The following is a 14,710-nucleotide window of genomic DNA, read 5'->3' on the forward strand; positions in this document are numbered from 1 at the left end:
TGGTTTGTTTGGGAGGAATTTTAGTTTTTCATTACTTTGGATATAAATGGTGACACACTTATTTATAAACCAGGAAAACTCAAAAAGCAGACCAGATTTATTTTAACTGTTACTATAACTGAAAAAAGGAGTAAAGATAGTAAAGATTCTCTTTAAAAACACTTTTGGTTTCACAAAATGGAGTGTTTTCATGATATTGAAGTTTGTCAGAAAACTCAGGCTAAACCCAAACCCTCTTTCCACCCTAATATGTTACTGCTATAAGAGCACATTCTAGACAGTCTACATCGGGCCAACACAAATCATTATACTTTTTATAAATGAAATCCCAATAGAGCCTGTCTTATTCTTTCAGTTTTATGTATGATCTTTGCAAACTGAATAGCACAGTTTAGAAAAAAAATACAGACTAGAAAGTGTTGACAAATGTAATACGACGATTTTCCATAAACTCATAAACTGAGGAGCAATTACTTTACATCCCCTACCCCCCCTTTCACAAAATACGTTAGCTGTAGTGTTCCCAGCGTTGCCTGACATGCCCCAGCCGTTGGGAAGCACGCTCAACACGCCTAAAAACGTAATCAGCTGATCGGCTCTGCGCGGCCAAAGACGGCGGGATCGGTGACGTCTTTTTCCCGTAACCTCCGCGCGAGGTGACGTCGAGTTTGACGGCACTCGAGTGCCTGAGAGAAGACTAAACATCGTTGAACGCGCCCCCCCTCTCTCCTCTCCAGCACATTCGCTTCAGCGTGTTTACTTCGCAGCTGCATTCTTCTCTCCCAAAGTGCGCCAACAGCAAGGTATGTTTGAGGTGTTAATATCTGAGTAATAGCACCGTCTGAGAACTTGTTTATCCCCTGCTCTCTTTTCTGCAGAGGGGAACACACACACGTGATACCTGACAAACTGCTGGGAACTCTTGTCTGTTAACGAGTGGTACTGATTCAGCAGGCAGATAAAATAGCCTCACGGATGCCTCCAGTTCTTGTCCTTCTTCGAAACTATACTTCAAAACTATATGCCGGAAAAGTTTCAGATGCAAGGTGGAAAAGCTCTGAAATGATTTCATGGCAGTGACGACTGTGCTGAAACCAAGCCCAAATATTGTTGACTTAAGAATGGCTGAAGTGAAGAACATGTCACTGACAAGGTGTACAACTTTTGCCAAAACTCATTTGACTTGATGGCTGACACTGGCTTTCATCTTTTTATGCAAGAATCAGAAATACCTTCAGATCAACGTAAGACACACCGATCAGTACATCTGAATTAAATGCCAAGCAGTTGTAGCGTTCCAGTATCCGTATCTGTTTAGGCCTTTAGACACTGACCTACTAACTGACCGTTACGACTCTGTTTATGGTGAGGTGCGTCTCTCACTTCCAGGTCTCTCCAAAATAAAAGTCTCTTCATACGGGGCCATACAAGAATAGCACAGTGACTCAGTTTAGTACTGAAAGACACCATTAGCCTCTGTGAGTACTTGCTAAGTCATGATGAGGAGTCATTGGAGGAACGGTGCCAAAAATGCCTGGCAAATAAGGGCACACACCAAACCAGGCACGCTGTTTTTACGCGGTGGTCATAGACGCACTCAAGGATGATTTTTTTTTTCTTCTCCGTCTTGATTTTAACTGTAATGTCTTTGTCTTTCACTTTTTGGTATGCTTGAAAATAGCAAGCGCTTAAAAAGAGACAGAAGTAACCACTGCTTTGGCGCTAATTTTGAAAAAAACAAAACAAAAGAAAAAACAGTGTAAATTATACTTATGTTTGCTAAGCCCTCATGAAAAATATCAGCAGTTTGTCAGTTATTTGCCTTTCAGCGTACTTATATGAAGGCAGAGATAAATGTCCGCTCACACGGCAGCTTCACGGTGAATCTGACACTAGCCCGTGGATATGCCTTCCCAGTCACCCTCCCTTGGCCAGGCAGAGCTGCTGTTTGGTTTGAGATGGTATTTCCTCATTGTATTTGTAAGGGGAAATGGACAGAAAACCACTAATGACCTTAATACCAGTGTCGCTGAGATGAGCGATTATTTCTGAGTTGAGGTTTTAATATTTTTGTTTAAACTGAAGTGAGATATGTGAGTTTGGAGGAGAATTACAGTTTGAATTCAGAACATTCCCCTCCAGGTTTCCTTTCACATTTTTTTTTTTTTTGACTGATATAGATCCAGTTGTCTTGATCTGAATTTGGGGTCATGATTTGATGTGATACATGTGTGGTTTGAACCGTACTCAGATTAAAGTCACTCATCCACAGAGAGAAGTTTTCTGGTTAAAACTGGGACAGGGAGGGGCAGTGTAAGCGTTGTGACCTCTTAATAACTTCTCCATTTGTTGCTGTGACTAAATGTAATTTTACTGCCAATAAATCACAAAATTGTTCTTTTCCAAGAACTGATTTACTGCATGTTATATTAGTCAGTGTCCAGTGTACGTGTTCCTGTTGGGCCTTGCGTTTCGTTTGCCATACACTATTGTTGTGTGTTTTGGGAGAATGTTTTGAAAAAATTCTGGTGGTTTATAGGATCATTATTTAAATTACATGGTTTGGAAAGTTTCTGGAAATTGTTCGTAAACTAGATGCTTTGGGAAGCATCCAGCGTGTGAAATCCTAGCTAAACGCACTGAGTCCACATACAGAGCCGTCCCACTGTCTCAAGCTTTGCCGCTCCTCTGTTTAAATCTTTGCTATTTATAATTCTGTGTTTGACCTTCAACCCAGAGGCCATAACCCATATGTCCATGTTGTTTCAATGCTCTGAGAGTGTTTACCGACTGTTCCACCATATTTTCAGAAAGTGATCCCATATATATATATATATATATGTATATCTATCTATCTATCTATCTATCTATGTTTTTTTTAAATTCTTTGTCATTTCATCATTTCTCAGTAATCGGGCACCCTTGCAGATAAATTGATACCTGTGATGTGTATAGCTATTATATGAATATAGCCACACAACATATAAAATATTTTTTAAAAATATATATATATATATAAAAAAAGTTTGATTGGCTCCCTTAGTATGGTATTCATAACACAGTTACATAAGTGCATTAGTTGAGCATTTGTACATACCAGCTATAATAAGTATATTGCAGAAATAATTATTATACCTCGTATATCATTGTTATATTAGTAAGATGGCAACATTAACAAGTGCAAACGTAGATAGACCAAATATTCTTTTTATTATATTACAAAAGCCAAGGAGTATAGACTTGGTATAGAAAGTTTTCTTTTTCTGTTCCTTAAGAGGAAAGAGAGTAGAAATCTTGAGGCATTGATTGTGTAACTGTGATGTTTATATTTAGCCCCAGTGTGCATAATAAGAGTGCTTATCGCAGCAGTTATGCCCCCGAAAGAGCAGCTGCCCACGGACTAAATCAGTGCTGATGCAAGGCCTGCCTTTGTCCAGTCAGGCTTTCCAGCATAGCAGTTTATGGACTTGTGTATCAAGGAAGATTGTGACATTTCTTGTCCTTAACAGAGGCCAACATTTTTGACAAACTCAGTGTATAAATAAATTTGTATGAGTAAACTGGTGTGTGTTCAGCCACTTGATTTAGGATGGCGCTAGCTTTTCCCTCTTCCACATTTGTCCCAGTCCAGTGAAGAGCCAGTGTGCTTATGTTGCTTCTTGCTTTTGTATCCTGTGGTACATATGGGGTTGAGCTTTCTATATTAGTCTGGAATCCATGAAATGCCAGCACCCACTGCCTGTAACAGAACATGTTCAAGCAAGTCATCAAACCACTCCCCCCCCCCCCCCTTCCCCGCAAATGTAAACTGTAAAAATCCCAACCGCATTTAATGGCCTTGTGTTGCTATGGAAAAATAAGATCAGGAATCCTTGTAATTTTACGTGATCTGATAATCTAATAATCTATTGTTTTTCATAATAAGTAGAAAATGGAAAGAGGAGCTTGCATAGTTGGATGTTTACTAGGTGTCTACGAAGAACTTTGCCGTGGTGCGTTTTCCAGTGAATCTCCACAGCTCACACGCAACCGTAGGATTCTGTTGAATAATTAGAGGCTTAATCAAAAGACCCACAGCTAATTATCTACGTAAACAATCGGAGATTGGAGTCTTGACGAGAAACCAAATGCGAGCTCTCTGTGTCTTTTGGCATAACGGGAAATCTATCTCCTCTGACATTTAGCCAAGCTAAACAGAGATTAGGAGAAAGTTGAGTTGGGTATATTTTTTCTTTTGGTGGGGGGTGGGGGTGGGGGTGGGGGGGGGGGGGGGGGGGGGGGGGGGGGGGGGTTGGAGGTGGTAATTCAGCACATTGTATCTGGTGGGTTTGGTACTCTTATGTTCTCCTGACTTGGGTCCCATGGGAGTTGGATGAGGGGCTCCGAATTGGAGGCCTCCTTTGTTTATGCTGATGCTTTCCAGATGCTGGTTGGGGGGGAGCAGCCAAACTCCCAGGGCCTACGCCAGGAACCAGGAAGCTGTCCAGGCCTATCTGGAATACTTGGAAAACACGGCTTTTGCTTTGTAATAACCTCGAAAAGAACGAAAGGGCCAAAATTTTTGCTGTGTTTTTCAAAACTGATTATTAATGACCACTTGGCATGCAGAACTTACAAAGTGAGAAATTTGGAATCGGGGATATTTCTCACCAAATCTTAGCGTTCTGTTTGTCCTTGATAGTGTAGTGTTTAACATACACAAAGGAGATTCACTAAATGTAGTAAACCTCTGAGTTATCTGATTAAAATTTATCAAGATGTTGACTCTGCGCCATGTCTGAGTTGATGTAACAAAATTATTATAATTTATAGTTTAGTTATCTGCCATGGTTTCCTGTATATAACAATTTCTGACTAGTGTAATAACTTTTCTGCTTCTTACTGTCTCAGCCTTCAGGTTCAGCCTGCAGTCTGCTATGTAGCTTTCAGATGAAGACCTGATCTGATATCAGCTCTCCCAACAACTCTCCCTAATACCTGCTATTAAACATAAATTTAAGACAGACCCCAGGTCAGCATGTGAGAGCTGTATTCTGCTGGTGCTAGCTCAGCTTGCTGCTCAGTGGGGGCCTTATTACATGTGAGGCCTCTTAGTGTGTCTAACTCCCTTGCCTTCAGGGGGATTGTTTTTACAAACATAGAGGCATTGTGAAAGCTCAGATTTATCATTTACCCGCACACCTGTTCCTCCTTGTCAGTTTCTTCGGTAGCGTCTTTCTTTTACGAGTGCACAAAAAAAAAAAAAAAAAGGGGGGAAAAAAAAAACAAAAAACGAGAGAGACAGCTGCACCCACTAAAAAGAACAGGGGGTGGTGGGTGGGTGGGGGGGGGTGGGAGACCTAAGGAAACACTGACTTCATTTAGCCGTGCTAAACGGGAATTAAGAAACAACGCCCCTCTTGCACCTGACTGGAATGCTTGCATTAGACCAGGGTTGTGCCAGAGTGTTCCGGAAATCACCGGGAGAGGGTTAGAGAGAAAGAGTGGACACACAGACGCAGCTGACGAAGGCGACAGTGTCGGCGCTGTGTGTGAGTCGGGCGGGGGGCAGGCCATCTGCGGGCCCCTGTCTTGGCCGTGGTTCGGCCGATGACTGCGAGCCCCAAACAGTACTCCGCTTCATCCCGGACTCTCCGCGCCGCCATTCCGACTCTTCAGCCTTTGCTGAACACGAGCCGGCCTCCTCGACCTGTTTACACGCTCGAGGTATATGCTGTAATACTGAGAAGAACAGACAAACAGAATTATAATCATCGCCTGGATTAGCTTTTGCGGAAAAAAAAAAAAAAAAGGAAGAGTCTGGAATTTCAGGGGAAGATGTATGTTTACCTCTTGTTGCCCTGTTCAATTCCAAGTTCACTCCCAAGTCAAGGCAATGGCGTTTGGTCTTTATTGGCACTTTGTTGGCCTTTAAATATCTTTTTTTTTCTTGTATAATGACGTGCAAATTATGGTTTGCAAAATCACTGTTCAGCGGAATTGTTTTCTTAAGTCATAAAAAAAGGCGTTTTTTGACGAGGATGTGGCTGTATATGTTACCCCTAAGCTAGCTAGATTCTTTTCGGTTTCAGTGATTTGTCAAAATCTTCATGCACCACACTTTCTGTTGGATCCTTATTCACCACATCTGTTTGTGCAACTGAAAGAAAGTGTCCTCGGATTTGTGGAGCCTCTTTCACCCTCCTCTGCCTCAAAAAGATGATGTGCATTTCCTAACAAAACCAAAATTCTTAGTGGAGTCCAGAGAAGTGGTTTTGTGAAATTACCACCAAGAATTTTTCAAGCAGGATGACTGCCCTGCTCAAACATTCCTGTCTATCTTCCGTAGTGTTGAAAAACAGCCTGTTAACCATTAAAAGGCATGTTTCTGTTAAGAGCAAATGAAAACCAAACCAAAAAAAAAAAAAACCCAAAAAGACACATTTATGACTGAATAAGCTTTTTAAAAAAAAGAGCATTTTGAAATCAATTTCTGAACTTCTAAACAAATAAATATAAAGTATTTGACTTGTTGTTAACAAAAATGTTGTCTTGCTTTGACATATGATATCAAGTCAATACATGCATCTTTGCTGTGCTCTTGGAATTTCAGAGCTAGCTTGCCTGATTTTTTGCTTGTTTGAGTTTGTGACTCCGAACATTTTGAAGGAGACTCTTTCATGTACCTCTCCTGTGTCTCACAGATTATCTTGGAATTCTGTCTGTCTAACATTAAAGAACATCTGATAACATGCTTCAGCCAAGGAGACTTGGCCATATCACGGTATGATATGAGGGTTCCGCATTGAATTGAACCATTCACTATAGTGCCTCTCACTTTCCCACTTTCATAAACTTATAACTGCTGGGCAGGTGGTGTTTTTTTACTGGGTGGTTTTTAGGTTTTTAGCGTTTTCTTGTGTTATACTGGTATGGAACACATCAACCCCCCCCCCCCCCCCCCCCTCCCCCCAACCCACGACCCCCAACACACACACACACACACACACACACACATACACCTAACTGCCCCCTTGCCCCCAACATCAGTCCTCTAGGCCTTGATTGGAGGGCTCTTTCCAGCTGTGAGTGATGACTGTGGGGCTGTGGTATTTGTCCTGTCACAGGGAGGTTGGCTCTGTTAGAAGATCGGCTGGACTCGGGCCCCCTTCGCTCTCCTTAGGGAACACAGCTGGAGAGTCAGGGAAAGGCGGGAGGACGGGGGGGGGGGGTGGGTTCTGCCCAGATCCATTTCATTCTCTCTTACCTCCCCAGTGATCTACAGTGTGAGGACACATCCCTCTAATGTCCTGAGCAGGCACCAGAGAAGTAACTCTTTTTGCTCTCTGCTCTGCTCTGTGGAGTGTGTTATTTCTGCTGTTTGTCACTGAGAGCTCAACCATCCGAATTACAAAAGACACAAGCTTGGATAGTGTATGTGGTATTTTAGCTTTGGGTTACCCAGAAGTGCTGCTTCACTTACCCTTACTGGAAAAGACCAGACAAAGCAAATGTGGCCTGTGTGTGGATACAGTATGTATTTGTGTGCATGTGTATGTGCTAGTGTGTGTGTGTGTGTGTGTGTGTGTGCGTGTGCGTGTGCGTGTGCGTGTGCGTGTGTGTGTGCGTGTGCGTGCGTGTGTGCGTGTGTGTGTGTGCGTGTGTGTGTGTGTGTGTTCGTGATGAGTCACAGCTTGCACTACTTTCCGCCGCAGCTCAGAATCACAGTGTCGTGTAACCCTCTGTCCTGGAGGTGGAGAGAGAGCGGTCTTACAAAACAAACCTCTGTTATCTTCTCCCGCGCCGACCCAGGCATGGAAATAAACATTGAGTACACATACACACACACACACACACACACACACACACACACACACACAGGCAAACTAGGAGCGATATGGCAAACACGAGGTCTGCGTTCGGTGTCGCAGTTATCGATCGCCTGTCAGTTGCTAAGCAGTGTTTTATTTTGACGAGCGGCCAGAAGGACTCAGGTGAGTTAGCACCGAGCGAGAGCCAGGCTGGTAGGGTTGCATTACTTTTGGAGCCTTGTGCTGAGGAGGGCTGTGTAAACATGGAACCAAAACACGCTGGGCTAGGACCAGGATTTGTTTAAATTGTGGCATCTGGGTTGATCGTTTGTCATTCTCCTGCTGTGGGTGTTTTTTCTTTCTTTTTTTTTCTTTTTTTTTTTTTTTTAGTAGAGCATATTCTGAATTGCTCTGTTTTGCTCCAAGCTCTTTTGAATCCTGGAAAACATGGGATATTTTTTGGGGGGGGGTTTTTGTTTGTTTGTTTTTTTTCTCTGCTGATTGTTTTTTTTTCAGAATATCATGATAATACTGAAGTTAAAATATTGTTGTTGTAATGCTGAGTTAGAGAGTTTGAAGTCAGTCATGCAACCGTTACAGATTCATCAGCTATTTTCAAATATTACAGCCTCTCTACATGGCAAACGTGTTCTTCCAGACATATGCTACAGAACAGTTTGTTACTGACCCGTGCACTGGGTTTTTTTCTTTTTTCTTTTAGCTCATATTTTAATCTGTTATTCTCCAACTCGGAAAACTACATTCACGTCCAACCCCTGGATTATCCATACGTCCCTCATACCAGAGTATGTCTCTCACACTGCTGATCTGTTCAATTGGTTTGAAATCTATTAAAAACACGACCAAAATAGGTCAGCGTGCTGTAAACAGAATATCATGTGTGAATTCTGGCAGGAGTCAAGGCCACATAGCAGAGCACTGTTGGCTATATAGAGGCCTTTATATACTGAGGCTCAGTGGCTAAGTTTCTTCTCAGTGGTTGTAGAGAATTGTGAATTTTCAAATGTTGCCGATCATCAAGTTAGGTTCGCCTTTGCAGATTCTTATCACTAACGATATGAAGAAATATCAGAATGGATACGGTGGGTTTAGTTTAACACAGTTTTGATGCATTGTTATTTGACAAAAGGGTTTTCCGTTCTAACATCAACACTTTATCCTAACAGGAAATGGCACTAGGCCTCTGTAAAACTATGCCATATCATCTTCCACACATCTTCATTCTATAGCACGGACCGGATTGTTACGCCAAAACAAACAGCAGGCCTCTCTCTCTCTCTCTCTCTCTCTCTCTCCTTCTCCCTCTCTCTCCTTCTCTCTCTCTCTCTCTCTCTCTTCTTTGACAAATTCCTGCCCCTCTCTCTCTCTCTCCCTCTCTCTCTCTCTCTCCCTCTTCTTTGACAAATTCCTGCCTCTCTCTCTCTTCAGGTCAGGTTTTTTTTCTTTTTCTTTTTCTTTTCTTTTCTTCTTTTACTTTTTCTACGGCGTACAATGGAAAGTCTGAATGCTGTACCACTGTGGTCTGTCACTGCTTTGATTATTTTCCCTATCATCCGTTCGAGGACCCCACCCACCCGTGCTGGACCTCCAGCGTTACGAGAGAGGGGCGACTGAATCGAGGTCTTGCGTCAATGCATCTCTAGAGTTTTAGAACTACAGCCATGCCACAGCCACAGATGTCATGATTTCCAGCTGTCTTGCAACGGGGAAGATGCTTTGTTGACAGTGTCTGAGTCATATTGTTTAATATTGAGGCGGAGGCTGGATCCTGATGTTGGGCTGACGTATGTCGCTGGCTCTGGTTAGACAAAGACAGCTGCTGGTGATTTTGCTTCCCATCGTGCATGCAGCACTTTGGTACGTATTCCACTTTCTCCTGCCTAGTCTCCTCCTCATCTCCCGCTCCATCGCCACACCGTCAAACTCCCCACGCTCCGGTTTTATCCTCGCACTTAACAGGGGAACAAACCCGTAGCCCAGTAGAGGAGTTCTTCAGATGAGGATCTGAGGTCCAAGACTGTTTTTTTGTTTTTCTTTTTTTCTTTTTTTTTTTTAACTGTTCGATAAGTCTAGACTCATTAAAAAAAAAAAAAAGAAAAACACTACATGGTATGCGTAGCATTTTGTGCTTATGGGTAATTTGGATACTTCCTCTTTTTTTTTTTTTAGTGGAAAGGAATGAGCGAGTGAACAGGAAGCATAATGGCGTACGCATGCAGGACTGCTGGGCGAGAAAGCACGCTCAGATCAAAGTTAATGTGTCTGTGGAGGCCTACATGCTTATAAAATATCACAGTCTTCCACGAGATGCTTTGTATGCAGTGCGTTTGACGCTGAGCTGTGGTTTTGACTCCAAACTTCGCAGAAGCTGCCAAGAAGTTGTTTTCTGAAAAAAAAAAAAAAAAAAAGGCAGCTCATGGTATATCCTGTTAGCAGTTACCATAATGTCAAGATCATTAAAGAAATTCACGGTTAATGAACCAAATTCTGTGGTTCTGTGGTTTCTACACTATGTTTCCATATATCTGTAACACATTACAAACATGCCTCTACCTTTAGGAGTCTGTCTGCTAGTACAATAAAGTGTAAGGTATACAGCAGAAGGACGAAAATGGAGAAAAAACACATTTTCCTTTTCTTTTTCTTTCTTTCTAATAAGGCATTTGTTTTGTATTACATGCATTGCTCAAAATTGTCTGCGACAGGGTTTAACCAACTCAAATTAAGGCTTCTTAGCCTGTTTGTTTTGGCCGTACAATTTATTTAATCATGTCTCTGGCTGATGATGACATAAAGACTTTATTTGTGACATTCAAAGGGGGGTGGGGAAAACAGGTCTTTTTATTTTCTCTCTTGTAGTTACAGTGACCTAGTTATTGATGCCAGCATAAATTCACTCTCTTTAAATTACTCTTCTGCTAAAAAATATTGGGGGAAAAAAAGAAATATTGTGAGTTCTTGCTCTTGGCGTATAGCCCCTGTCTATCCTTACAATACTCAGAAAACAAAGTACAAACGCCAACATGGTCCCCCCGGTAATTATAAAACATTCGGGAAGTGTGTCGTAACATGCATTTCGTGTGTTGAAAGAATACAACACATTTTATTTGGAACACAGAAGATTTGTTTGTTCTGTAATATTGTTAATTTATGTCGATTTATTTATTTTCTACTTATCAGTTCTTAATAGATGGTAGTCATACACGGTAAATGTAATAGAAATTTACCGTTAGTAGTTCGTGTTACACCGAGAGCATAAAACTACAGGAGGACCTGATTAGTTGGTTGCCGTGGGAGACGAGGCTGTACAGTATACACGAGACGTTTGTCCACAATGCGTCACATCATTCTGTTCGTTGGTGCGTTTGTTAGGATGCGCATTTGGAATGATTTTGTTTAGCCATTAATTCCACACAGATTCCCTTTTCATTTCTTTGACTTTGGAAGATCAGTGTCCATGGTCCACGCATTTATAATGCACCAATAACTAATCACACTTAGCATTGCTACATGTAGAAATAATGTTAAAATGTGGACTTGATGTAGATGTAGCTAGATAAGGCGTCATGTGCCATTATGGTGAAAGTTTGTGGTTTATCACGTCTTGCCAGTCGAAGCGGGAGAACAGGTTTTACTGCACTCATGATTACGTAACACTTATCGGGAAAAGTGTTCCGGTAACGTCAAGTGCTAAAGTCCGGACTTTCCCGTTCAGTCACTGGTTGTAGGTCCGACCAGAGCAGATGGGTAGTCTTTCTCACAGACGTGCTCTAACAGGTCTCGCCATGCCGTTTCAGGCCCGACCCAAAGGAGAGGGGCTGACTCCATATCAGGGGAAGAAGCGCTGCTTTGGGGAGTACAAGTGCCCGAAATGCAAGAGGAAGTGGATGAGCGGCAACTCGTGGGCCAACATGGGCCAAGAATGTATCAAATGCCACATCAACGTGTATCCTCATAAACAGGTACGTCAAAGCAATACTCCAAAGCAAAACGTCGCTCTCACAATATGGAAACCCTTCTCGCGTTTTAATGCAACGAATGTTGTTAGGGTGGAATCTGAGATGGGAGAGTTAAAAGTGTTGTCGAATGAAAGGGCGGTGTTCTCCGGCACATGTGGCAGCACTTTCGGTTTCTCCGGCTTGTCATTCAGAACACGGAACACCTTTTCATCTGACATTTCCCTGGTGCCTTAGACTGTACGAGCGAACACATGTGGGTTAGGTCGTTGGAATTCACAGCCTATATATTGTGCCCAGCAGAGGAGGTACACAAGACCCTGCTGGCTAACCTCTGTAACCTGAAACTCAAAACCCCAGGATCCCACCTGACCTAAATACCCCCTGAACTGTTTGGGGAGGTCCTCTTCCAGGAAATACAAACATTTAAGAGAGCCGAGCGTCCCGTGGCTGACCAAAAATACAAACAATCTCATAGAATAACCATAATCCACAAGCAGAAAGGTGTTGTCCGTAATGATATAATAAAAGAAGCTGTATGATCGATATTCTCTGATTCACTGCGCTATTAAATAGAAACTTTGGTTTTAACCACAGACTGGGACAAAGGATAAAAGATACAGTACAATGGTATTTCGAGTTGCTTTGAGAGAGTGGTATTTATTTTCAGGTATTTTCACTTAAAAATCCATGTGAAACCAATTATTTCCTCTCTCTCTCAAACTGGTGTCATCCACTTGACGCCAGTCAACGTATTTTTTTTCCCCCCACCAGTCAACCTATTAGCCTTGCTGCTAACCCCACTTTTATCAAAGAGCTTTCACATGACTGCTGCTAACTCACTGTGTTACAGTGATTTCAGGAAATGAATGAAACCCCTGTTTAATGTTTTTATTATTTTCTCACGCTCATATCTGTTTCCAGCAGCTCTGAACTGCAAAGTATTTTAGATCCACAGCACTTCCTGATAGGTGATTAAATACAACTGTCTCTCTGCTGGCCTGTGCTACACTATCAAAAAAAACAACCAAAAAAAAAAAAAAAAAAAAAGCTAAAAAAACAAAACAAAACAAAAAAAAAGAAAAGAAAACCCCAAGAAAAACGCTAGTGCTTGCCCTGAAACCCAGTTGGGGGACGTATATGAAGGCCTGGCTCTCTCGTTCACACGTTTAATAGCATACCAAGGGAAACAGCCTGACATCTTTACAGTATGAGAGCAGAGAAAGAGCAGAGACACAATACAAAAAAAAAAACCCCAGGAGCTTCTGGCTTAAGCAAATTTTTTCCAGTTGTTTAACTGGTATTGATTCTGGTTATTAAGCCATGTCAAGATCTTGTAGCCAAGTTCTTAATCTGTAGTCGTATCAAATATCCAGTCTCCTAATATTATCACTCACAAAGCTCTTAGCCCTTCAACAAACATTCTGGTCTAATTCTACGCTGCGTTTTTCCCAATGGCCCATGAGCTTCACATTCTGAGTGAGACACTGTGGAAAGAACGAGAGGATTAAAAAAAGAAAAAAAAAAAGAAAAAAAAACCAAAAAGAAAACGCTCCTGTAACAATGGGTGGGAAAACAAACGATTGCGAAGGTATCGTTAACGATCAACATCCAAAATCTCTTGGCTTTCACAAATATATCTTTTGCATAATTTCCAAGAAAAATCATGCAAGTCTCTCCCCCCCCCCCCCCTTGCCGATGGTCTGCTTGGATGATAATCACAGAATAACCAAAGGAGAAAGAATCCGGCACATGCTGTGTGCCATCACTTTGAACGCGCTTATCCAGAGTCGTGTGGAGTTTAAAACAGCCTCAGGGTTGTGACATACTGCCAATGAGCTGGATAAACTACAAGGATAAAATCGCAGTTGATACCAGTCCTAAACAAATCTTTGACACACCCAAAGCGCGTTGCCAGAAAGTAGTCTGAACACTGAACTCCAATGATCCTGATGTTTGGCCTTCGGGAATCTCAGATTTTTGAAGCTTTAGCTGAGGGACTCATCACCCTGTTGTTAAACTCAAGTACGATTGTGGAGGATATTCAGTAGCTCTTGTTTTTAATCACTGTTTAATCCGTTGCGCGTCAAAGAGTATGTGTGGAGTGTGTGTGTGTGTGTGTGTGTGTGTGTGTGTGTGTGTGTGTGTGTGTGCGAGATTGCGTTGTCTGCTGAACGTTTTCACTTTTATCAGTCACGTTTGATTCTTGTCTTCTCAGCGGCCTTTGGAGAAGCCAGACGGCCTGGACGTGTCTGATCAGAGCAAAGAGCATCCACAGCACCTGTGTGAGAAATGCAAGGTCCTGGGTTACTACTGTCGCCGTGTGCAATAACAACCTCCTGGACACAGGGGTCGCTGCCAATTCCTGCCTTCCTCAAAGTCCCTACCCACTACCACCCCCACCCCCACCCTCCACCCAACTCTCCACCCTCCACCCTCCACCAATTCCCCCACAAAGTGCTCCTTGAAGAAGTGAAAAACAAATGTGCCAAACCACCCGTGTAAATATCTCTAGTGTTAACAGGTCCTGTTTTGTTTTGTTTTTTTGTACCTATAGCATTTATAACACATTTATTGGATCTGTGTGTGTGTATGTGTAACGGAAGATTGAACGTGTGTTTTTAGAAGGCTATCACTGACAGTATTGTTATTCACTTCACATTGGACGCAGTGGATTACCTCACCAGTGTGTCCTCTGATTGTGTGTTTACAGAGTTTTTGCCTTCATTTGTTCCTGCAGAGTAGAGTATTTGAATGTGCTGAGTGCGATCATGTTTTTATTTAGGTGACTCATCAACAGAGGCCTTGTGTTGCCTTGGATTTGTTACTTTGGGTCAACAGCACATCACGTTAACTGTGAATTAACCCCCGAGGGACAATGTATTCATCCCTAGCTTTTATGTCGCGTATTTATGTTATCGTTTTGCTCTCTGATAATAGTGC

General features: G+C 42.2%; 1 protein-coding gene across 1 annotated transcript in view; it reads left to right on the top strand.

Moving 5' to 3' along the window:
- The window catches only part of zcchc24 (zinc finger, CCHC domain containing 24), a 29,426-nt gene extending 15,214 nt beyond the window's left edge, over positions 1-14,212 (top strand). The window contains exons 3-4 of the mRNA XM_030771870.1: positions 11,609-11,773; positions 13,986-14,212. Of these exons, the coding sequence (XP_030627730.1) occupies positions 11,609-11,773; positions 13,986-14,099 (279 nt within the window). The 3' untranslated portion in view covers positions 14,100-14,212. The remainder of the gene's footprint in view (positions 1-11,608; positions 11,774-13,985) is intronic.
- Positions 14,213-14,710: the final 498 nt, after the last annotated feature.

The sequence above is a fragment of the Chanos chanos genome, chromosome 4, assembly GCF_902362185.1.
Source record: "Chanos chanos chromosome 4, fChaCha1.1, whole genome shotgun sequence".
NCBI classification, from domain to species: domain Eukaryota; kingdom Metazoa; phylum Chordata; class Actinopteri; order Gonorynchiformes; family Chanidae; genus Chanos; species Chanos chanos.